Source organism: Xiphophorus hellerii, chromosome 4, assembly GCF_003331165.1.
Source record: "Xiphophorus hellerii strain 12219 chromosome 4, Xiphophorus_hellerii-4.1, whole genome shotgun sequence".
Lineage (NCBI taxonomy): Eukaryota > Metazoa > Chordata > Actinopteri > Cyprinodontiformes > Poeciliidae > Xiphophorus > Xiphophorus hellerii.
The window spans coordinates 12604671-12627557 of NC_045675.1; the positions used below are offsets into that span (position 1 = coordinate 12604671).

Below are 22887 nucleotides of genomic sequence, written 5' to 3' on the forward strand. Positions count from 1 at the left end.
CACCAAAATTGATTTGATGTCCAAGGAGGTAGAAACTTTGCCTGTACTTGAGGGAAAATATCCCTGAACTTCTTTTTAATGTATGTTTATTCTATCTGGTTGATCTCCAAATGTTACAGCAGGCTCTGTAGTTAGAAGATAACATTAAAACACCAAAGATTGTGTACAAACAAGAAGTTTCACTTTAATAATGTAGGTTTATTTCCATGTTTGGTGCCTATTTGGCTAAAACGTGTTTGTTCTAGTGAAGCTCAGTGGGTCGAGTATCCAGAAATGTTACTCAAGAGTAGCGTTACTGAAGAAAAAAACTAATTTAAAAAAAAAAAGTTACTCAAGTAAATGTAAGTTGTTACTACCCACATAAACATTTAACAATATTCAGTAAATATACATTTTTAAGTATAGTATGTACAATGAGAACATACACTTCTAAATTTGTTTTAAAAATTTATTTATTTATTGCCATGACTTTTGTCTCTTGTTTGGTAAACAAGAAGATAAATTGTCCAATTAAAATAAGCCTTTATCGTTTTGTTCACCGTGATCAGTCAGTTTTACTGCCAGGACGGCGGTGCTACCTAAATAAAATGTAAACGAGTGTATGTATGACTTACGAAGTGACGCTGGAAATGAAATCATTCTAAAAGTTAATACAAAAGTATTTTTCTATTTTCATAATCTTACACCCCGGAAACTTGTGCTAATCTCCGCATAGCGAAGCCACGCCCGGGACACTCCCAGTTTAAAAACAAACGCACAAGCGACAGTGGGCTGTCTGCTCTTCCGGAGGGCGGGGTGTGTTTGTTCAGTCAGCCAGCCAGCGCCGCCGCAGGCAGCAGGAGCGGGCGATGATGGAGGGGGGAAGCAGGCTTCCGTTGATGAAGTATGGATCTGTTCTGTCCCTTTTCGTGGTTCTGTTAGCCATCTGGTTCCGTTCACCGCAGAACACGGTGCTTGACGACCGGCTGGACACGGTGCTTTCGTCTCTGCTCCGGGCTGAGAGGAAAGTCGGGGTTAATGACGCCAGACCCAGAGTGGCAGTTGGTAGGTGCGGAGCGCTAGCGACACTAGCTAGGCTGCTGGGGGTTGGAGTGGACACTGGTCATTAATTAACGCTCAGTTTTAAACACAGAAAATACCTGACGTCAAAGTCAGTTTGTTTGAAATAACTGACACAAGTTTTACTTACAGTTTCTGTTAAACCCCAAACAGGAAATTGAGTTAAAGTACTAGTAACTGTATTATTGTAACCTGTCCTAAAATTTACTCTAGTTAGTGCGATATTTATTTAATAATAAAATATAAATCTAGCGAGAATTCTTAGAAGTTTTGACCAGTGAAATACTGACGATGACCTAAAGTTAGATGTTGAGGATTACCATATTGTGGTGGAGTGAAGTTTGACATGCAGTGCCTTATAAAAACTATTTATATGAACATTTTCTTTAAAAAAAATAAAAATTTAAATAGTGAAAGTGTGGCATAAATTTACTTCTTATGCAAAACAGCTTCAAGTGTGAAGACTGACGTTTATTGCTTATTGTTGTTAGCAGAATAGCTCTAGCAGAATTAGATAATATCAACTGGATTGAGGTCTGGACTTTAACTGGGCCATTCTGATCCATTAATATGCAATCCAGATGTGTCTAAAGTGCAGCTTGTGGTCCACTGATGTTCCAGTTTACTGTCTCTGCTGTTTATCATTGTATCCTCAACGATGTTTGGCTGCCTGTGTAAATATTTCTATGCAGTACTTTGTCAAACTAGTGTTTTCTTAAATGTGCGACCTAAATAAGGTTGAATGAAATGCCACTCTTCCACTTAAGAACAAAAAAACCATCAAAAAAAGAAACAGATTTATGGTATCCACAACAGACGGTTGTGATGCTGGCAGATTACCTGAGCAGTTCATCTTCTACAGCTCCTCCAGTTACCATGAGCCGCTTGGCTGCTTCTCAGGTTAATGCTATAAAACCATTTTTAAGTTCATGCCACTTTAGAAATATGCTTTGCATTGATCTATTACAGAAAACCTCACTGAAATTCATAAAAACTTGTGGTTTCAGCATGACAAAATGACAAAAAAAAATAAAAATAAAACCTCAGTGGGTGTGAATGTATACTCCAAGGCTCTGTGGTAGCGAAGGACATGCGAAGGGAGAAGACAGATGATCACAAATGTTCAGTCACCAGATCCCAGACTGGATCAGCAGCTGGGACAGTTTGTTCTCCCCTCCTCAAACCATATGGACAGAAACTTTCTGTGGCTGTCCTCAAGCCTCGTGTCTTTACGTCAATATTGCCCTTTATTTACATTTATTTATTTATTTATTTATTTTAGTTTGAACATGATAGAAGTATAAAATCACACGCATGAACAAGAAATGCCAAGAACACATATTTTTGTACTACAGTCATTTTAACATGCTCTGAAAGGAGTAGGACGTAAGAAACTTATGAACTCCTACCCTATAAACTCATATATTTTCACATGGACCCTCATTGTTAAATAAATAAACATAGATTCATTCATTTTCCATTTTATCAGGGTTTACATGTTTAAATATATTCATCCATACCCACACACTCATATGCATTAGCCTCAATTTACATACACATTAGTTCTATCTCTCACCCATATTTCTATACCTTGTGAAAATGACCTCCTTATATTTCCTTTCAAATTGTATTAAATTTTGAATTTGTTTTAAATCCTCACTTAACTTGAGGAGTTAAATGGGGTAATTTTACTATCAATCCTTTATAAATCCCATGCACTTAAAACACATAAATCGTTGAAAAAGTTACTTTAAAAAGAAGAACCGAGACTTCTAGCACATTAGTTTGAAACTTAGTTTAGTTTCCTGTAAATATGTTGAAAAATGTCAGCCTGGATGTCGTGACCTAGTCCCAAAAATCCAGTTTTTTAGACTTTGATCAAACTCGCTTTATAATCTGTATCTGATCAACCTTTAACCCTGTTTGACAGCAGACTCAGCCGGTTATCATTTCACACTGACTTTAGGTGACACGTATTGCTTCCTAATCTCATGGAGGGTAAACTAATTTCAGATTAAACAACAACTTTGGCCTTATTTAGGACTGAAACGATTAAGTCGTGATGAATTGATTAATTGTTAACTGGAGTATAGAAAGTCAACAAAGGCGATTTGCTGAAAGAAAAAACTATCCAGAGCAGTAATTAAGCCAAAACTGTAAATAAGATCAAATAAAAAAGATTTGTGAATATGTTCTACTCAAAACTCTAGTGGCATAGTTTTGACAGTGCAAATTATGTATAAGAAGGCTTCTATTGATAACCTTTTGCTATCTAATTATTAAAAGGTTAATCGAAAAAATAGCCAATATATCAGCCTTACATTGTATTCATGTTAAAGGGCTGAACTTTTCACATTTGGATGTTAGAAAAAGTTTATTTTTTGCTGCTTGTTGTCATTTGCTACAAGAGACCAAATGTACACTAACATAATTTTATGCTTTTGCATTTTAGGCAATAAAATGTTTAGTTTCTTACTTCAAAAAGGAATTGAATTACTAATTTGCATTTTTTAAATGTATTTCTAATATTGTATAAAAAGGCTTAAATGAAAACTGTGCAGAATTTTCTCATTTTTTAAAATCTGATTAATCGTCAAAATAATTGATTAATCAATAACTAAAATAATCTTGCAGCATAATAAGGGAACCAATATAAATTAGTGACTGTGATTTTTTTAATGCATAACAAACTGTCATGTTTTAGCAGAAAGCAGTAGAAAACTTAGTTGTGACGAAGCAGAATGACTTTAGAATTGATATTTTAATCTAATCGAAAGATGATCTGACATTTAGGTTTTAATTAGTCTGTTCAACGTTTCAGTTCATTTGCCCTCCACTGTGGCAGGTTGTAATCCTTCTGACCACTGAAATCACTTTGCATTAAAGCCTCACATGCCGGGTCACGTGGGTCAGTAGGAAACTAAAATCCAACCCACAACGTTTGGGTCGTAAGACGACTAACTACTCTTCCCACTGATCCACCGTCATTCACTCAGCAGCTTTTCTGTAAAGCCTACAATTTGCACGACTTTGCTTTTGTTCTTCTTCTCCTCAGTTTACTTCAGTGTTTTTCTCTTCTTCTCTTTTGGACTCAGATATGGACCTGTGTGGCTGCAGCAGGGAGAAACAGTTGGTGTGTAATTGTATTTCTTCTTCTGTGTCTCCTCCCTCCTCAGGTTTTGGTGGCTGCGTCGACCTTATAGTAGACGGCGTGTCGTTCCTAAATAAGATAGGCCTCTCTCACACAGACCAGCCATTGCATTATGACTATCTGGAAAATGCTGAACAACTGGCTCAGAGCTTTGCCTACTTCTTTGCGCCAGGAGCTGCTGCAGAGTAAGTAATGTTGGATGGAGAGCAAGCATGTTTACAGTAAAAGTTGTGAGCTTTTAACAGTATATGAGGAGAAAGGCTTAACATCAGAACGACTGAAACGATGAATCAATTACTGAAATAATTGTCAACTAAATTAGTAATTGATTAATCATTAACTGGAATATACAGACTCTAAATAAATAGCAATTTGTTGAAAGAGCAACACTAAGAGCAGTAATTAATCCAAAACTATATACAAATATACACATTTCGCATTTAAGATAAAAAAAAAAAAAATCTTCTTTTTCTGTTAATATGTTCAATCCAGAACTAATCCAGTAGCAGGTTTAGCTTCACCTGGTTCAAATTATGTAAAAAACAAACAAACCTCTAACTAAGCACCTTTTACTATCCAATCATTAATTGGTTAATAAAAAAAAACCAATATATTAATCACCAGGTCAGCTCTACAAGTCAAGCAGAAAGAGCTGAACTTTTCACATGTTGATATTAGACGTATTTTTAGCTGCATTATTTGCTACAAATGATCACTAAAGAAATTCTGTTATTACACTTTGGGGAAGAAAATGTTTATTTCCTTATACAGAATGAATTTGAATGATTTGTTTATTTGCATCTTTTAATGCATTCCCAATATTGTATTAAAAGGCTTAAATGAAAAATCTACACAAATTGTATTTGCATAATTAATAACTAACATAGTAATTAGTTACAACACTAAAAGTCAGGGATGTTGCATTCCTGCAGTGTTCTCCCGAGTGTATTATAAGCCTGACGGGCCACCAGGCTTTACTTGTGCCCCCACCAGGCTAAACATTACTTATTTATTTAAAAGATTTTTTTAATGTTTGCATTTTTTAAGACTTTATAATTGGTGTTCAGGTGTTGATCTTCCAAACTTTCAATAACACATAATTATCAAGTGATATTTTAAACATTTTTTAACTCAAACATACAACAGGCTGCTGGATGAACGACTTTCCCAGCGCCACAAGTTGTCTGGGGGAAACTTTGTTCCTGTAATATAAAACAACCAAAAAAATAATAATACAAGCTCTTTTAAGACTTTATGGTCTATTATTGTCTTTTTACTGTCTTTTCCTGCTCCTGCAGGCGTTTTATGATTAATGAAACCCTCTTCAGTGAGCTGGTGGACGGCGCCCGTGACTTACCTGGAAACAGGTGGTCCATAGGTGGCAATGCTCCTGTGATGGCTGGTCGCATGGCAACAGAGGGATGTGACGTGTTGTTAGGGGGAAGTTTCAGCACCGATTTCACTGAAGTTTTGTCCCAGCACATTACAGGTAATCTAGATTAAACATGACCTCTCTTTTATGCTTAATTGTCTTTTAACTCCATGTTTGTTTTTCTTGCCAGTGGCTGGTAAAGTGATAGAAGAGCCAGACATACATCTGATCCTTGAATATTCATCTGGTTCCAGCTGGGGGACGTACACCTCACGTAGAGCAAACAGGTATATTTAACATTCTAAACTAAAACTAAAAAGTCTTTAGCATCTTTATATTGGTGATTATCTCAGTTAACTTTGCTCACTGTCTTCATGGCCTCATGTCAGCTCCAGTTCGATTTGCTCATTCAAAAATGCAACGACCAAAAGATTCCTCACCAAATTACCAAAACTGGAAAAGCAAGACGTACCAAAGGGTTGCAATAATAACGTAAAGCTGTTGTTCCTAATATGTGCCTAAATAGTTCCTTACAACCTTTAACTTTATATCTAATCACCTCAGTGATACTGAAAATATGTAACTTTGAGATGACTTCTCTCAATAGCAACTTGCGCACTAAAGAGAGTTGTTAGTAACAATAGCAAAGTATTGGAAAATTAAGAAAAATGTCTGGTTGATTTTTCTGGTGCATCTCTAAGCTTTTATTTTCTCTGTTTTTCTTAAAATCAGATCATGTGCAGGTTTGAATTGAGATGCATGCTATAATTATACATCTGTTAGTAAACACCAGGTTTTCTGCTGTGAATAGCAGAGACTTTGACACTAATATTTTATTGTTATTAAATCCATTTCATTGCATCTTTGTGTTTTAAGTTGACCTCGAACTGTTTGGGTCAAACTGGATTGTTTTTAAATGTGCTTTGTAAGTAAACGTTGCATGTTTTGTTTGTAGATATATCATTCACAGTGATGCTCATAACCCCTACTTGGACTCTTTGGAAGAGTTTGCTGAGAAACTGGAAGGCTTCAAACCTGATCTGCTGGTGGTGGGAGGGCTTCAGATGATGGACAACTTCCCCTTTAATACAGGTAGGAAAACATGACTTAGTTTGGTGATAGCTGTTCAGATAAGCAACTGCTTTGATTTACTAAGAAGACTTGATTCAGATTTGTTTTTGCCAAATTTGGGTTTCAGGTTAGCAGTAGAGTTACTGGGGAATTACAGCTCTGGAAAAACTGAGAGTCCACTGCACTGAGCCCCATTGAAAACCTCCTGGTTTTTCCACCAAATACTGATTTCTAATGTCTTCCTGAGTTAAAACATTAATATTGTTGTTTCTAAATGAACATGAACTTGTTTTCTTTGCATTATTTGAGGTCTGAAAGCTCTGCATCTTTTTCGGTATTTTGACCATTTCTCATTTTCTGCAAATAAATACTAAATTTTTGCTTTGAATTTCAGAGACATGTTGTCAGTAGTTCATAGAATAAAAGAACAATGTTCATTTTACTCAAACATAAACCTATAAAGAGTAAAATCAGAGAAGTGATCATTTTAAGTGGACTTAATTTTTTACAGAACTGTATTTGTCATGACAGCTAAAAAAGCAGGAGTTCAAATAGCGAGAAGGACAGGTTAACCCGAACTTTCCTCTCTGAACTGGATAATTTGTACAACTAAACTAGACCCACATCCAGTTTGACCTTTTGACTGCCTTCATTTTCTTTCGGTTCATCACTTAAAACAAATTCACATCACAATTTTTTGCTTCCTTCCTTCATCTCCACTCCTTGTTGCTTGAAGTGCCTTTGAGTCCTCCATCTTGTTTTTGTTCCTGTTTTCCTTCCAGGTGAGCGAGAGGCGGTCCTCTCCCGGCTGGCCGACCTGCTGACCTCCTCGTCGCCTCAGATCGGCATCCATTTTGAGATGGCAAGTTTTGTGGACGAGAATATAGTAGACGACCTTCTTCACCATGTCATCCCTCATGTATGTATGACTGAATATTTAAATGAATGTGTCCATGTTGGCATTTTCAAATACATTATCCAAACACGGAAATCAGAAGGGCCAGTGTGTAGAAAACACCGAGGTGGACGTTAGATTTGTTTATTTAAATTTCCTGATTTAAATCTGCAAGCAAAATGGTCTGAATACTTTTCTCAAATGCAGACTGGAAAGAACAACATGGAATGTGAAAATATGAACTTTTACAACAAACATTTAATGCTTTTTTATTATTTTTATCCAACAATAAAAATACAAAAAAATTATCATAGCATTAAATTTTAAATATAATTTTTTAGAGAATTCAAAGGTTTTCTGGCCATTTTTTTATTTTTATATTTATATTTGTCTTGTTATTTAAAATATTAAATAACAACAGATCCTTTTTCTATTCTCTGAGCTGAAAATTTTACCATCACAAAAATTTTTTATTTTTTTTATTAAACAAACATTAAAGGGCAGTATTATGTATTTTCTAGGTACTTTGTGACATTTTATTAAATATTCAAGTAACTATGTTACCTTCTGGTATAAAAATGCTGTTTGTACCAAAAACAAGTTAAAAGAAATTTGACTCTTCCTCGTTTCAACAATGCTTCTCCATCTGTTGATGCCGTTTCTCATGTCGTTCTGAGGAGCGTTGTAGTTTCTATGATCATTCATATTTATAGTAGGAGCAGAGACGACAGGAGACAGTACACTCAGTGTTACACAGCTCTGCAGGTAAACGGGATTTCACTATTGTAAAAAAACATTACAGAGTTAACATTTTAAACAGTTTCTGGCGTCCTACATTCTCTTTTGTTGTTTTAAACCCAAACAAAAATCAGCTACAGTTTATAAACATTTCCATTGAGGAAATCAGTAATCCCCTTTAAGCATTGATCTCAATTCTTCTTTTCCAGGCAGACTCTTTAGGCATGAATGAACAAGAACTCCCCAATCTTCTCAGCCTACTCAAAGGCTCCAACATCACGGTGCTGTCGGACCCAAACCCTCGCGTAGCGACCGTCCTCGACCAGATGAGGGAGGTTTACCGCATCCTCAACCAGCGCTACCAGGCTGCTAGCTCAGGCGGCGCCACCAGTGGCGGTAAATCGAAGGGTAAGCCTCTGACTCGCCTCCATGTCCACACTCTGGCCTTCCAGGCCATGATTGTGACACGCGGCTCTCAGTGGAAGAACACCATGTCCGCCACCGCCAAGGCCTCGCTCACGGCGAACCGTCACGTCTGCGGCTCAAACGACATCGACCTGAGCAAAGCCAGGCTCATTATGGACGACTCGTTCTCCGTCAGCCACCGCGAGGGCAGCCAGCGCATCCCGCTGCTGGAGAGCCGGCCGGTCAGCTGCTGGGATGAGGACGACTACCAGATCTGCGTGGCGCCGGTGCTGGTGTGCACCGACGTTTATCAGACTGCGGGTGGAGGGGACAACGTCTCTGCTGCCGGCTTGGTACTGCAGATTTAAAGAGGGACACCAGATCGTCCTTTTTACTCTCGAGTCTCGGTGTGTTGCACCCGATCCTTCAGGTACTGACATGGCTGCACGGCTAACACTATCATTAAATTTGCAGCTCTGGGCCCAAACTGAGAATCATAAAGTCATTGTTATTACTTCAGAGTCGGATCATGCATATTTCATAGAGTTGACTCTGTTCTAACTTTCACAAGACATGCAATAGAAAATCATAAAATGTTAAATTGTAGTTTTCTTTCTAATCCAACTGGATTTTCTTTAGTTTCAGGACAGTCTCATTGATTCACTGTCACTGAAACTTAGTAGCTACAATTTTTCGTTTTAGATAATTTTTAACAATAAAACATTTCTAAAACACTCTGATAAATCTGTTTCATCATCCGACTCTGGTGATTTTAATGATTTGTCCTATCATTTCTCTGAGGCCTTAAAAAAACTTGACACTTGTTCTGGATGAGACAAAGAGGTTTAGATGTGATCAGATGTTTGTGTTGCACCACTCAGCTTTTGTTATGATTTTTGACCAAGATTTGCACACGCATCTTTTGTAGGATCAGTTGTATTTGTATTTCAACCTTGAGCGCAGCTATGCAGTTAAGAATCTGAAATAATTAAATCTTCTGTTTCTTTGCAGGATGTGAATTACAAATGCCTCACTTGCCTTTTAGCAAATAATTTATTCTGTAGAAACGGCGAGTTTTGAGTGAAAACCTGCTGGATTCAAACCGTTGATTCCTCTTCTCTCTGCTTCCTCAGTCTCTGAGGTAAAACGCTCCCGTTGCTCCCTGCATATATGAAAATTGTGGTTTTGGTATGTTTGTGTTTGGACTTGTAATTTGTCTGTAGTTCAGTTGCAGTGAAATAATGCAAAAATAATTGTGGAGTCACGTTTGGTTTCTAGATGTAATGACTTTCTCTGTAGCTCCATGCTCTTTTAGTTTTACCCCTCCGTCACTTTATTTATGGACCAAATCTCTCCTTGCAGTTCTGGATTAAGCAGCTCATCATAGTTATGTTTGAGGTTTAATGGGACATTATAATATGTATAAATGACATCAGTGGACCATTCATAAAATATGTATTTATATGTCTAGTTTCCATCTGGCATTGGATGTTCTCAACTTCTTCCTCTTTTTGTTTGGGAAAATTACATTACATTTATTTTGTTTTTATTTACTAATGCAACTGAACTGTAATTGACATGAAGCCAACTCTATTTTCTCACTATGTAGAAATCAAACATTCCTGCTGCTGCTGTTTGTTCTCCTCTCAGATTGAAATGTGTTTCATCCCTATGTCTTTACATAAAGTTTCTTTTCTTGGTAAAAATTAATTCATTTTTTTTTTTTTTGCAAAAACCACTTTATATGTGCAACACATGATTTTGTTACATAGTATGAGGTCAGAAATTCAGGAAAATGTGGAAATCTCTTTAAATCTTGTGTATTTGTTTTGCTTGTAATTGGTGAATCTGAGGGTAAATGAGCCTTATTCTGTTTTTACTGTTGGTGTTTCATAAAATCAGGATGTTTTTTACAGCCTGTTTCTGTGGATTTCTGTTTGAAGTGTATGTATTTGTCTTAAACTGTGATTTAAATGCTAATCTGGCAGTGGATGGAAACACTGCAGCATGCTCAGTGAGGGAACCGTTTGTTTGTCTGGGCACTTATCTACGCGTTGGATAAGTGGATCATTCATGTGTGTTCTGCAGCTGTGTAACTGTTTCATGCATGTTGAGTCATTGCAGAATCATCTGATAAAATGCTGATCAGCAATCATTGCTTTGTTTTGTTATTAATTATTTAATCACAGCTTCTTTATCATAGAGCAGCACGGTGACATTTTGTATCTTCTCATCCTCATGTAGCGAAATCATTTCATGCCGACTTTTAACGTTTTCACCATCGACTTGCTTTACCAACTCACATCACCTTTAACCTTTGGATTAATGATAGTCCAGTACAAGATGCTGACCGTATGATCATCTTGACCACGGTTTCACTGTATTTACACAACATATTAAATGTAAATCTGTAATCTAATTACGTTAAAACAGTCAGATGTTAATTTGTTGAAAGTGTCACTGTATGAGATGGATAAAGTCGAGCTCTTCTGCCTTCTCCCAGTGCTAAGTAGAAACAACCAATCAGAGCCAGAAGGCGGGTCTTAGTGCTGTTAATCACCCTCTGTGTGACGCTTCTTTTTCTTCGCTACTCGGCTTCTTCCTGACAGCAGAACCTGTTGTGAACACTAAACTAGTTAGCATGGCCACCGATGATGGAGGATGAACGGTTTTCCTGTGACGGTAAGTTGTTTCTCTGCTATTAGCACACTGAGCAGTAAGTACAAGAGGGTGATTGACTGCACTAATAACTTCCTCCTGGCTCTGATTGGTTGTTTTTGGTCGGGAGCGGTGCATCTCTTCAGACGGTAACAGTAGCTCCAGGAGGAGGTTGATCTTTTCAGATTAGCTGTCACAACATAAGGACAGTTTTAACAAATATGCGAATACATTTATTTAAAATAAATAACATACTGAAGCTTTAATTTAAAAGTTTAAAGTAGCTTTACATCTTCTATAATATAAAATTAATTATTACATCAATTACATGTTTTTGATTTTGATATCAAATATACAGGCTAAAAAAAGGATAAACATTTTTTTAAATGTATCCAGGAAAAGAGTTAAAGCTTAGGACTCACTAAACGACTTTCAGTCTTGACAGATTCTTAAAAGCCAAGATGCTCATTAACTCGTGACAATGACAGTTTGACGGGACAAACACACCAGTAGATGGTGGTAATAAAAGATAATCTGATTATATTTCTCTGCCATGCCCTCATAAAGGAATGAGATTTTAGTTTAAGGACGTTGCAGCATTTTGTCTGACATTCATTAAAATTACTTTTAGCTGTAAGAAAGCAATAATGGAGCCTAACCCACTCAAGACTGAAGATGAGGTGGATGAGGCTTTTACTGTTTCAGCGTTGCCTTTATACTCTATATGCTCCAACTACAGTGTGGAAAAGAACATTTTCACTGTAAAACAAGCTCACTGTGAAATGTACTGCAGAGGTTGCAAAACGTCTTGCTATTTTAAGACCCAGTCTGTCACCCAGCATCTATTTTAAACCCACAGCCTCCCTCAAAGTGCAGCTCTGACCAACTCAGAACCTGAACACAGCCTGGATTATTTCCATAGCATCAAGTCCATTACACCCTTTACAGGCACAATATTATTTAATGAAATAGTGCGATAAATAGTTATTTCTTGAGTTTTTCTAACACACAATGACTCTTTCTACTTGGGAGCATCAGCAGTGAGTTTGTTGATCAACTTGTCATAATAAATGACGTTCTCCTTTCGATTGGTGTGTGCTGTTAGCATCTCGTCCATCTCCTCTTGAGTGAAAGGTTCACCTGGTTAAAAAAAACAACACAAAAACGTGCAAAATGTTTTTCAGTGAAAAAAATAAACAAAGTCTGAATCCACTTATCGTGAGTATTATTAGCTTCTGTTCTCCTCTTGACGTTATTGCTTTACCTTCCTCCATCATAAACTTTGTCAGCTCTTCGGGTTCGACGAAACCTTTCTGCTCTTTGTCGAGAACCTGGAAACAGTTCATGGGTTAATATTGTTGCTCATGTGAAAATGTGAATTCTTGAGAAAGTTTCGGCAAGAGCTGCTTCAGGGAAACAAACGACAGGATGAGGAAGAAACAGCCAATTTCACCTTAAATGCCTGAAATATTTTGCTCCTGGGGATGGGAGGAAACCTAACAGACACAACAAAGCACCGGTTATTTTTCTGCAAACACGATTATTAATTCAGAGACTACACAGGAGTCATTCTGTTTTAAAATGAAAATTTAAAAATAACTTACAGCCAGTACACTTTATAGTCTTCTTACAGCATCAGCATCATTGTGGATTTAAAATATTCTCTTTATATAAAGAATTGCTTGAAAATGAGGAATCTCACCTTTTAGGCTTTCTTTCATCTTATGTACTTTGTGTTTATTTTGTTCTACGTTATTTTGTGAATAAATGTTGCACATTTTAACAAAAATACAAAACATGAATAGATGGATGACTGTTTTTAAGAGTTGTTCAGTGTGAAAACAGTTCCACAAATCTCTAACTACTCTAAAGTCTTTGGACCGCCGTATTACAGATCTAAGTTTAGTTTTTATTCTCTTTAAGGAATAAAAATCTAAAGTTTCTGACAAAGCTTCAAATATTAATGTTCACAAGTGATTAGTTCATGAGAATAACCTTGTATCTAATTTTATGTAAGACAACTGGACAAGAGGAAAATCACTGTTTTGTGAAAAAATATGAATCTATCGTCTGTCTAAAGATCAGGCCAAGAAAGAGAAACATTTAAATCAGAAGTCAGCTGTTTTTCTGTTACCTGAGATTGGAGGCTCGACATATACTTTTAGGAGTTTGTGAATAATCAATATAAACACTTGATAACAATAATCACAATTATCGATGGTGCAAGATTCAACATCTTTAACATGAAAAATCCTAATTGAAAAACACATTTGTGGAAGAAGAGCATTTTCCCTGATGAACCTAATCACTGTCTGTTCATAAGAAAATAGATTTTTGTGTGTTGGCTGGTGATGGTGATTAAAAATAACTTTAAACGAATTATTTAGTAAGGAGTTTCATAGAATACAAACAAAACAAAAAATCTGCATCAAAATGTGAATGCCGGTGTCATGGAGCCAACATGAATTATCTTACTTGTTCTCCAACAGGACTTTGGTCATAGCTGGCATGAACCTATCCAGATGTACAGTTCCAGAGGAATTTTCTTCCACCTGGGTGGACAGAACAAGATACCTGGCTTTTACTCTTTAAACTTTACACCAGAACTTTTGCACATTAAAGGTCCACTATTATGCTAAATTAATTTTTGCATGTTTCTGTACTTCCATTTGAGTATTTCCTGCAACTAAAAACAGTCCAAAGCTAAACAACAACAACAACAACAACAAACACCCATTTGTTTTTTGGGAATAAGTAAATGTTCTGTTGGTGTCTGCAAAAGAGCCCCTGTTTCAAAAACCTCTAAGTTGTGTCACAATCTGTTACCTAGCAACCCCAAGCCAAGTCCAGCCCCTCACCTGGCAACCCAAGTGGAGCTCCACCCACTTAGCCATAGCTAAGCTACAGCTGCTATGGCTTCTGGAAAAGAAAAATGTTTTTGTGCAGTCCATGCATTTTCTCTCATTCACGGAGAACAGAGCTGCGTGGCTTCATTTTATTTTTGCCTGTGTAAAGAAAATAATTATTGTTTGGTGCTTAATATAGCTAATCCACGACATGTGTAAAGGTATAGCCAACACTTTAATTTGGAATAGTTTCTGTTGAGCAGTTGGGAATTCAGCAGACAAAGCAGGGCCTTTTTTCCTCCCCCTTTTGACAGACACAGCAATAAAATTTACAATTCCGAGAGAGCAGAACAGACTTCTTGGCGCCTCTCGGCCAGGTCGGACGGAGATGGGCACGAAGTGGTTAGATAAAAACCAGACATCGGAGCTGTAAAGAAGGGGAGTTTCCGGGAGTTTCTAAGTTTCTAATTGGTCAAAGAACGGAACGCCTTGACTGCATATATTAAATAGGGAAACACCTCTTTCATTAAAAAGTACAGGTCAGCAAGCCAGAGAGAGAGGTTTTTTCCATCTTTTCCTCCACATTTTGGGCGCCTTTGTCTGTCTTTTGTGTTTCGTGTTGTCTGTTCTCTTGTCTGTATAAAATGTATATCTCTGTACCTCTGCAGCTTTGTTGTCGATTGCTTTGTATGAGATTAAACTCCGTGATCTGTGACGTCAACACGTTTTGTTGTTGTTTCGTTTTAACAGCACGCGGTTGCGGGTCGCTCATGGAGAACGCCGCTCGATCCCGGGCAAAAGGAAAAGAGGAAGGATCCAAAGGTTTTGTCCAAAGCTAGCATTTAATGATCCTCATTTTTTAATATTTGGGGGCTTCGTCCGGTTCTGGAATCTTGGCGGGTGGCGGTCTCTCCCCGATCGATCCGTCCGGCTGGTGCGGTAAGACGTTTTTTAATTACTCTTTTGTTGTGCGCAGCCACGCGGAGTTTCGGAGCTGCAAGGGTGGATAGTTTTGCTCTTAAAATAGTCTGTTGTTAGTTATAATTGGAATTTAACGATAGCCTGCGGTAGGCTTTCAGTGTGTGGTACACTGTATGGAAATACGCATGTACAGCGGACCGTAGCGGGTTCAGACTGAGGATTTTGCGCTCCCTCAGTTGTAAAAGCTGGGTTTTCTTAAGTTTATGTCTTTTTCCCTGGAGACCCATGGCTGTGCTCCTTAAAGAAAGAAATTTAGGAATTGTGTATTTTGAAATAACCTGGGGTAGGTTTATTCAGTGTGTGGGACACTTTAAAAAAATGGCTTGCGGGAAGCTTTGACAATAGTCTGAGGTAGACTGTTCAGGAATCAAGTATTAGTGTTTGGCACACTTTAAAAATAGCTTGCGGGAAGCTTTGACAAATAGTCTGCGGTAGACTTTATAAACGGCCTGCGGTAGGCTTTGATATGGTGCATTTTTTATTTTTTGGCCGGCATTTTATTTTTCCCCGTCTGTCTGTTACGTTTGTCTGAAAACGTGTTTATGTTTCTCTGTGTGTCGCGATCTGTGCTTGTTGCCGCGACACGTGGCTGTCTGCTCCAGAGCTCTGGGTGTGTGTATGTGTGTATGTGTGTGTGCGTATGTGTGTCTGCGTGTGTGTCTGTGTGGCCGTGTGTGTGCGCGTGCACGAGTTCGGGCTGGCTGTGTGTTTCAGCAGAGTGTTAAGTTGTTTGGATAGCGCTGTGTGTGTGAATTTGCATTGATTTTGCTGCGTTTTATTGTGAAGTTATTATGGACACTGAGTTGCGACACGTGCTATACGCTATTTTATGGTCGGGGTTCGTCTTAACGGGGAAAGTAGAACGATGGCGAAAACGTGGTCGTTTAGTTTAAAACATAAATAACTAAATAAAATAAATAGGAGTTCAGTACATAACACTGGTACCAGAAAACAAAATTATTGGTTGTGGTTTGATTTTAACATAACTTTGAGATGTCTCTTTTTAAACGTGCACGGGGAATTAAAAGGTTCCTGACGATTGGATTTTAAAATTAATTAAATTGACACATGACAACATTGGACAATTTCTGAAGCTTCAGTAAATTTCATATAAATTTTAGTAAAATTGATATAAATTACAGTAAAATTTGATAGAATAATGACCACAGACTGACACTTGGGGACTGATGAAATTTTGACTGACTATAAAACCTGGCCAGATGTGTGTGTTTTGTGTTTTCTGTAATGTGTTGTGTGATTTTGTTTTTGTTTGTGTTATAATTCATGTTGGTTTGACAGAGTGTGTGATTGGAGATAAAATACCATTTGGTATTTTATGTCATATAACTACTGAATTTTTCTCAGTGCTGTTTGATGGTGCAAAATTTCTAGTTTTTACAAACATCCTCTGTGTTAAATTGAACTAACTTCTTAAAATTAAACAATAACAGCAGTAACTGTGACCTGCAGTGTACAGTTTGGAAGGTGATTAAAGGATAGAATCTTGATAAAATACATTATCTGAACAAATTGAAATTACAATATGGGTTCTACGGTTAAATAAATGAATAAATAAATAACGAAAGAAAGAATAAGCCAAGAAAATTAGGTCACAGAGGATTCTAGAAATGCTGTCTTGGCAAATTAATAGTTAAATACATAAATATGCTGAATGGATAAATAGATAAATACATAACTGATTAGGTACAGCTATGAAATAAATTAAATAAAAATTTATATAGACTTGAGAACTGAATAGTGGATATAATGTTAATTATTCCTTCTAAGGCTGTGAAGGTAGTAGGAAAATGGAATAACATACAATGAGTAAAATAGGATTTTTTCATGAGTTGAGGATAAGAAAAAAAAAAAAAAAAAAAAAAAAACGAAGATTTTTAGAGAAACAGGCTCTAACTGTAAGAGGTAATTGTTCAGATAACAACAAACTGCAATATACAACTGACTCTAGATATTTTCACAATCAGTCTTTTTCAAACAGACCAAAACTTTAAGATAGATAAAAGATTGTTAAATCTACAGGACTTACGGATAATTAGACAGGATAAATTAGAAGTCACTCTCTTGTTAAATAGAAATTGGTTAAATATAGAAAAGTTTGCTAAAATTTACAAGATTTGTTGTTGAAGGATAACATTAAGTTTGAAATAACTTATTGGTTAATAAATAAAAAAGATTATATGGAACTATTGTAGAGAATCAATATTAAACTGTAATACGAGATGATTCAATACTGCCTATAGACAGACGAGAGGGCTTCGAATAAAATAAAATAAGAAAATTAAGTAAAATAAATACATAGAACAAAACAAGAAGAAGCGACAAGTATGTTTATTTAAGATATGACAATAATGGAGCTCAGGGAGGAGTTTCAACCCCCATTCACAGAAGTTCAGCACGGGAGAACAAGCTACAGCTGTGCTGTAATTTCTACCCCCACTAGATTCAACTAATTAACATGTGAAACCTTTTTGCATATCACTAATTTTAAGTACAAAGCAACCTCTGCTCACAGCAGCTCAGCAGAAAAGAACAAACAACTGTAAGGCAAATAATTTTCTCTCCCATCGTTTAAACTACCTCCTGGAAAATGTAAAATATAAGTTTGTAGCATCGAAACACTGAGTCGCCTGTCACACACAGACACTCTTGGTAATGATTTTCTGTGTTCCTTTCATATTACTTTATATATTAAGTAGTGAGTAATTTAGGATTTTAATCTTTACATTTCTTTACATTAGTCTGATTTTTTATTTGGCTATTTGTGTCAGTTCTTTGTTTATTTTGTTAAATATAACGAATTACTTTTTTTTTTTTGAGTTATCAGTTTCCTCTGGACCCTTCACCAGGGGATAGGGAACTTTGGTCTTTAGTTTAATTTCTTTCATTTGTAGATTTGGTTATATTCTGACCAGTATTTTTCGAAATTTATCATTTTTAGATTTTCTTGACTAAGACTATATTTTTTTTCTCTTTCAACGTCTCTCTGCCTGGTTTATGCATAACCTTCACTGAGTTTTTAATTGGTAAACACGTTTTGTCAAACACTGCTGAAAATTTTTGAGAAGTTTCTACAACGAATTATTTGATAATCATGAGAGTTAAATTGAATACTGAGTTTTGAAACTGTAATGTGAAATGTTTTTTGAACATAATAATCTTGAAGGTTTAAAGCATGCTACAATAAATTGTTCTGTTTGTTTTTGAAAGGTTTACTTTTTAGACGAGGGCAACGTTGCATATCGGTGGGATTTTTCTTAGCTTGAATAATAACCCTGTTTCATCAACATCGTTATTTCACATACTAGAAATAGTGATACATTAGCCAGTAATGTATCAAAGGGGGAGAAGATGCATGGGTTCATCTTTTATAATACTTAAACAAATTTTTGAAGAACATGTCTGATCTGTGCTACACATAAAAGTGAAAGGAAAATATTTTCTGGTAATATATGTGCTTATTTTAGATAGGTTTGAGTTGTTCTCCATTAAAAGATTTTCTGACAATGGGCTAACATATTTTGAGAAAATAGATAAATTTATAGTGATAATGAAGCATATTTTGGTTAATTAACTTGGGAAAATAATTATAGAAATTAAAATATTATTGTGTCAGCCATGTTCAGAGCATTAATTTAATGGAGCATGAATGTTTTAAGAAATGTTTTGAAGAATCTGTTCTTGATTAAAGTTATCACTAATCAGTAAAAGTACATAGGCGGGATTATAATGATTTTTGTAAACTTGATTTTGATTTTTTGATTTACATTCATTTACAACGAATTTGGATAAAACTTTAAATTCGACGACAAGTAAAAGCCTAGGTAATGTCGGTATATTTTGAAAATGTCTGGATTTGTTTCATTATAATTTCTCCAGGTCTAACTCTTTTGAATTTTGTTTCAGGAACGTATGTAAAATGATTTAGACAAATAATCAGTAAGATCTAGTTTCTTCTATGAAGGTAATTTAAACTGGACTGTTTAACTCACATTGTTATTCATTTTTTGGTGGTACATGTAAGCTTTACAACTACATTTTTAAGTTTTTGTGATTGTTTTGTTTCGTTTGTTTAATCCTATTTTTACAAGATTGGTTTAAGAAAAGATCTGCATATGTTTAACATTCTGGGAACACGTTACTTTGGAAACATGTCTTTTGAAGCAAATGATTACAGGGTTTTGGTGTTTTCCATCGGTTAGGAGCTATAGTATATTATAATAGAAACGTAAATTGAAGGGATCACATCCACCATTTGATGAACAGAACTGGACAGAGTAGGAGATAAGGTTTCACGTGATGTGTTGCTCATGGTTTTACACACAGACTGCCCTGGAGCTCGGAGCTCCAGGACTCTGGACTCTGTCATACAAGCTGTGTCATGCGAGGCGGGGGTGGGGCTCCTTGGAGAAGCGGCTTCACACTTATTTCGAAGATAACAGCCACAGAGCCACGAGCGTTGGAGGATTCACTTGAACACAAAGTGAATTGAAGATGTTTGTGTTGAATTACACAAATGAATGATGCCTTTGGATAAATCTGATCTCTGTCTTGTCATTATAGTTTTGCAGCTGGTTTCCTGGTGCCCTGCGGATGTGGTCTCCTTCAAAGTCTGCGTTCTTTGATAAAAAGGATTAAAATAATTTCCCTGGATGGAAAATAACAAAACAAATTTATTTTTAGGTGAAACCATCGTTTGATTATGCTGACTGTAATGAAGATGATATTAAAGAATGTGGTAATTGTGTTTCTGATGCTAATGAAATTCATGTTGAACACAAAATGTCTGTGTAATGACCTGTGACAGGTCGTTTCTTGAGGTTTCCAGTCGAAGAAGATCAAGCTGCAAGAGGATCATCATAAACTTTTATTGCGTGTTTTTCGTTCGTTGTGAACTCTGGAAAGGACTGTCGTTTTGTTTTTTGCGCGCATTTTTTGAACATTTCCTGACGAAGACTTCATATTTTTTAAGAGACTGTCGATGGACATTTAAAAAAAAAAAAAAAAAAAAAAAAAAACAGAAAAAGACGAGCAGCAGATTGTAACTTTGTGTGTTTCTCATTTTGGCAGATTGTAATTTTGTGGTGAATGTTGTCCTTTAAGTTGCAGACATTTCTTACTAATTTTTCTATGTATGTTTCTGTTTTGTTTTTTCATTTTATACTTTGGGTTTTGTTTGTCCTGTGTTTTTGTTTTATGATTTTATATTTCTGTAAGGATGAGTCGTTTTTACCCTTGGGTTTTGTTTGAAAAGGGGGAACTGTATATAATTAGGCTACGTCAACCTTTTGTTTTCTATTTTTTGTTTTGTTTTATTTTTTTAATACATAGTTTTTGGCTCTGTATTAGAAGGCTTAATCAATTTTTATTGAGGTCTTTTTGAAGACCTCAAAAGGGGGAACTGTAAAGAAAATAATTATTGTTTGGTGCTTAATATAGCTAATCCACGACATGTGTAAAGGTATAGCCAACACTTTAATTTGGAATAGTTTCTGTTGAGCAGTTGGGAATTCAGCAGACAAAGCAGGGCCTTTTTTCCTCCCCCTTTTGACAGACACAGCAATAAAATTTACAATTCCGAGAGAGCAGAACAGACTTCTTGGCGCCTCTCGGCCAGGTCGGACGGAGATGGGCACGAAGTGGTTAGATAAAAACCAGACATCGGAGCTGTAAAGAAGGGGAGTTTCCGGGAGTTTCTAAGTTTCTAATTGGTCAAAGAACGGAACGCCTTGACTGCATATATTAAATAGGGAAACACCTCTTTCATTAAAAAGTACAGGTCAGCAAGCCAGAGAGAGAGGTTTTTTCCATCTTTTCCTCCACATTTTGGGCGCCTTTGTCTGTCTTTTGTGTTTCGTGTTGTCTGTTCTCTTGTCTGTATAAAATGTATATCTCTGTACCTCTGCAGCTTTGTTGTCGATTGCTTTGTATGAGATTAAACTCCGTGATCTGTGACGTCAACACGTTTTGTTGTTGTTTCGTTTTAACAGCACGCGGTTGCGGGTCGCTCATGGAGAACGCCGCTCGATCCCGGGCAAAAGGAAAAGAGGAAGGATCCAAAGGTTTTGTCCAAAGCTAGCATTTAATGATCCTCATTTTTTAATACCTGCAATGTCCCTGCGATGTTGCCAAAGAAAGTTGTCGTTTGCGCAAATCATTTTAGGAAGAAGTCCTCTGACAACATTACAGGACAGGATTTACCAAAAATACTTGGACTGAAGGAAAGTTCTGTTCCTGTTCGTCACGAACCTGCAGATGATGGTGATGCAAGTACAAAATGATGTTTTGTATATTTTTGTTCAGCACAGACATGAGTTGTCAGTTAGCATAAGCTAACGCAGGGCTAAACGACCCTTTGCTGGTCCTGACTGTGTCTCACGTTACGCTACAATATCTGCGCATTTACTGGCAGAATTCTAGTAAACTTGAAATGATAGTTTATATTAAGAAGATACAGTGTTTGTAAAAACATGTCGGACATTACCGACATTGTCTGATTTTTTTTATTTTATTTATTTATTTTTACATGTTGAGAGAAGTGCGTCTCCTCTAACCTCGCAAATTTTAGAAAAAGGTCGCATTTGAGGGGGGGAAACAATCGTTTTTTGTGCTGAATGATTGTGCTTTTGGAACAAAGATGTAAAGTTGTACTACTGTGCCTCTGCCTGAAGGGCGTGGCCAGCAGCCGCTCTTTTACATCATCGTGACGTAGCATTCCTTAATGAGCTCAAAACGGTCAGAAATGATCTGGTGAAATCTCAAAATTTGGGAATGATTTTGTGTATTATTACATGTAATTAACATGTTTTGTATAGAGACCTAACCTATGGCTCGTTCAAATAAGCCTGTTTTGTAACTAGTTCATTTGTGTATGAAAAGAATAAACATAAAGACTGCTCTGACCTCAGCTATAAATTCACGTATGTCTGCTTGAGTGGGGAAGCAGTCCAGAGAATACATAATGGTGCCAATCTCCCTGGAAAACAGGCACATAAAGAGAGTTAGAAGGAAGCGTTATATCTGCTTAGCTTGATGCAGAAACTGCACTGTTTGCTGACCTAGTTTGGTTTCAAGCTTTTTTAAAAAATAGTTACCAACAAGGTTTAAAAAGGCACACCTACTTACCTTTCAGTCCAGAAGGTTTTCCAAACACTTAATTTAGACAGATTTGTTCTTACTGATGACAAAATGCCATCATTTCACTCATAATCGTCAAATCAAATAGAAATTAAATCTTACAATGTGTCTCTGTGTCTAATGAATATGAGCTTCAATTTTTAAATTGAATAACTGAAATGCCATTTTATTATTATTAGTTATTTTGTACTTTTTAATAATTGTACATTAATTGTGGTATTATTTACCGAACGTCCACCGTGTTTTTGGACTCGTAGTCAAACGGCTCAAAGGCGGCCGTTATTTTCCTGTGAATAGCCAAAATGTTTTCGTTTTCTGAAACAAACAGAGCCGAATAACGAAAGCTGTTGTTAATACACCTCTAACAAATTAAGCAGGTACCGCGGTACTTCTAAATCTGTAAACTGACTCCATTAAGTCGTACGAACCTGCACTTTCTTTGTCCTCCGCCATCTTTCAGCTTGTTTTCCTGTTGCCTAGCAACCGAACGTTACCCTTTTATTCGGTTTGTGAGGTAGCAAAACAAAACAAAAAAATAAATGAAATGAAATATGAA

At 36.5% G+C, this 22887-nt stretch overlaps 2 protein-coding genes across 4 annotated transcripts; one reads left to right on the forward strand and one right to left on the reverse strand.

The window, feature by feature from the left end:
- Positions 1-786: 786 nt before the first annotated feature.
- On the forward strand, positions 787-10843 carry adpgk2 (ADP-dependent glucokinase 2). Of its 3 annotated transcripts, XR_004338979.1 has the most exons (8): positions 789-1044; positions 4236-4395; positions 5509-5699; positions 5773-5869; positions 6538-6674; positions 7436-7572; positions 8496-9121; positions 9703-10843. XR_004338979.1 is itself a non-coding variant. In XM_032560952.1 (7 exons), the coding sequence occupies exons 1-7, from the start codon at positions 849-851 to the stop codon at positions 9057-9059; spliced, it is 1425 nt and encodes a 474-aa protein (XP_032416843.1). In that variant the 5' UTR covers positions 787-848; the 3' UTR covers positions 9060-10843. The 3 variants fall into 3 exon arrangements, 2 of the variants coding, with proteins under 2 accessions (XP_032416843.1, XP_032416842.1); XM_032560952.1 differs by having other exon boundaries at positions 787-1044; positions 7436-7515; positions 8496-10843; XM_032560951.1 differs by having other exon boundaries at positions 790-1044; positions 8496-10843.
- Positions 10844-12290: 1447 nt separating this feature from the next.
- Positions 12291-22784, reverse strand: drc8 (dynein regulatory complex subunit 8). The gene is made up of 7 exons (XM_032561006.1): positions 22760-22784; positions 22559-22646; positions 22098-22170; positions 13825-13901; positions 12803-12845; positions 12614-12680; positions 12291-12489 (listed from the first exon to the last, which is right to left on the reverse strand). Exons 1-7 carry the CDS (start codon positions 22782-22784, stop codon positions 12371-12373), a joined length of 492 nt encoding a protein of 163 aa, XP_032416897.1. The 3' UTR covers positions 12291-12370.
- Positions 22785-22887: the final 103 nt, after the last annotated feature.

What these genes read in the sequence shown, in the direction of transcription:
- drc8 (XM_032561006.1), bottom strand. Translation starts at nt 22,784, where the DNA reads ATGGCGGAGGACAAAGAAAGTGCAG. An exon ending in AAAGTCCTGTTGGAGAACAA is followed by an intron (nt 12,846 to 13,824) that starts GTAAGATAATTC and finishes TGTGTCTGTTAG; the next exon opens with GTTTCCTCCCATCCCCAGGA. An exon ending in AAATATTTCAGGCATTTAAG is followed by an intron (nt 12,681 to 12,802) that starts GTGAAATTGGCT and finishes AACTGTTTCCAG; the next exon opens with GTTCTCGACAAAGAGCAGAA.
- adpgk2 (XM_032560951.1), top strand. Translation starts at nt 849, where the DNA reads ATGATGGAGGGGGGAAGCAGGCTTCCGTTGATGAAGTATGGATCTGTT. An exon ending in CAGACCCAGAGTGGCAGTTG is followed by an intron (nt 1,045 to 4,235) that starts GTAGGTGCGGAG and finishes CTCCCTCCTCAG; the next exon opens with GTTTTGGTGGCTGCGTCGAC. An exon ending in GCGCCAGGAGCTGCTGCAGA is followed by an intron (nt 4,396 to 5,508) that starts GTAAGTAATGTT and finishes CTGCTCCTGCAG; the next exon opens with GCGTTTTATGATTAATGAAA.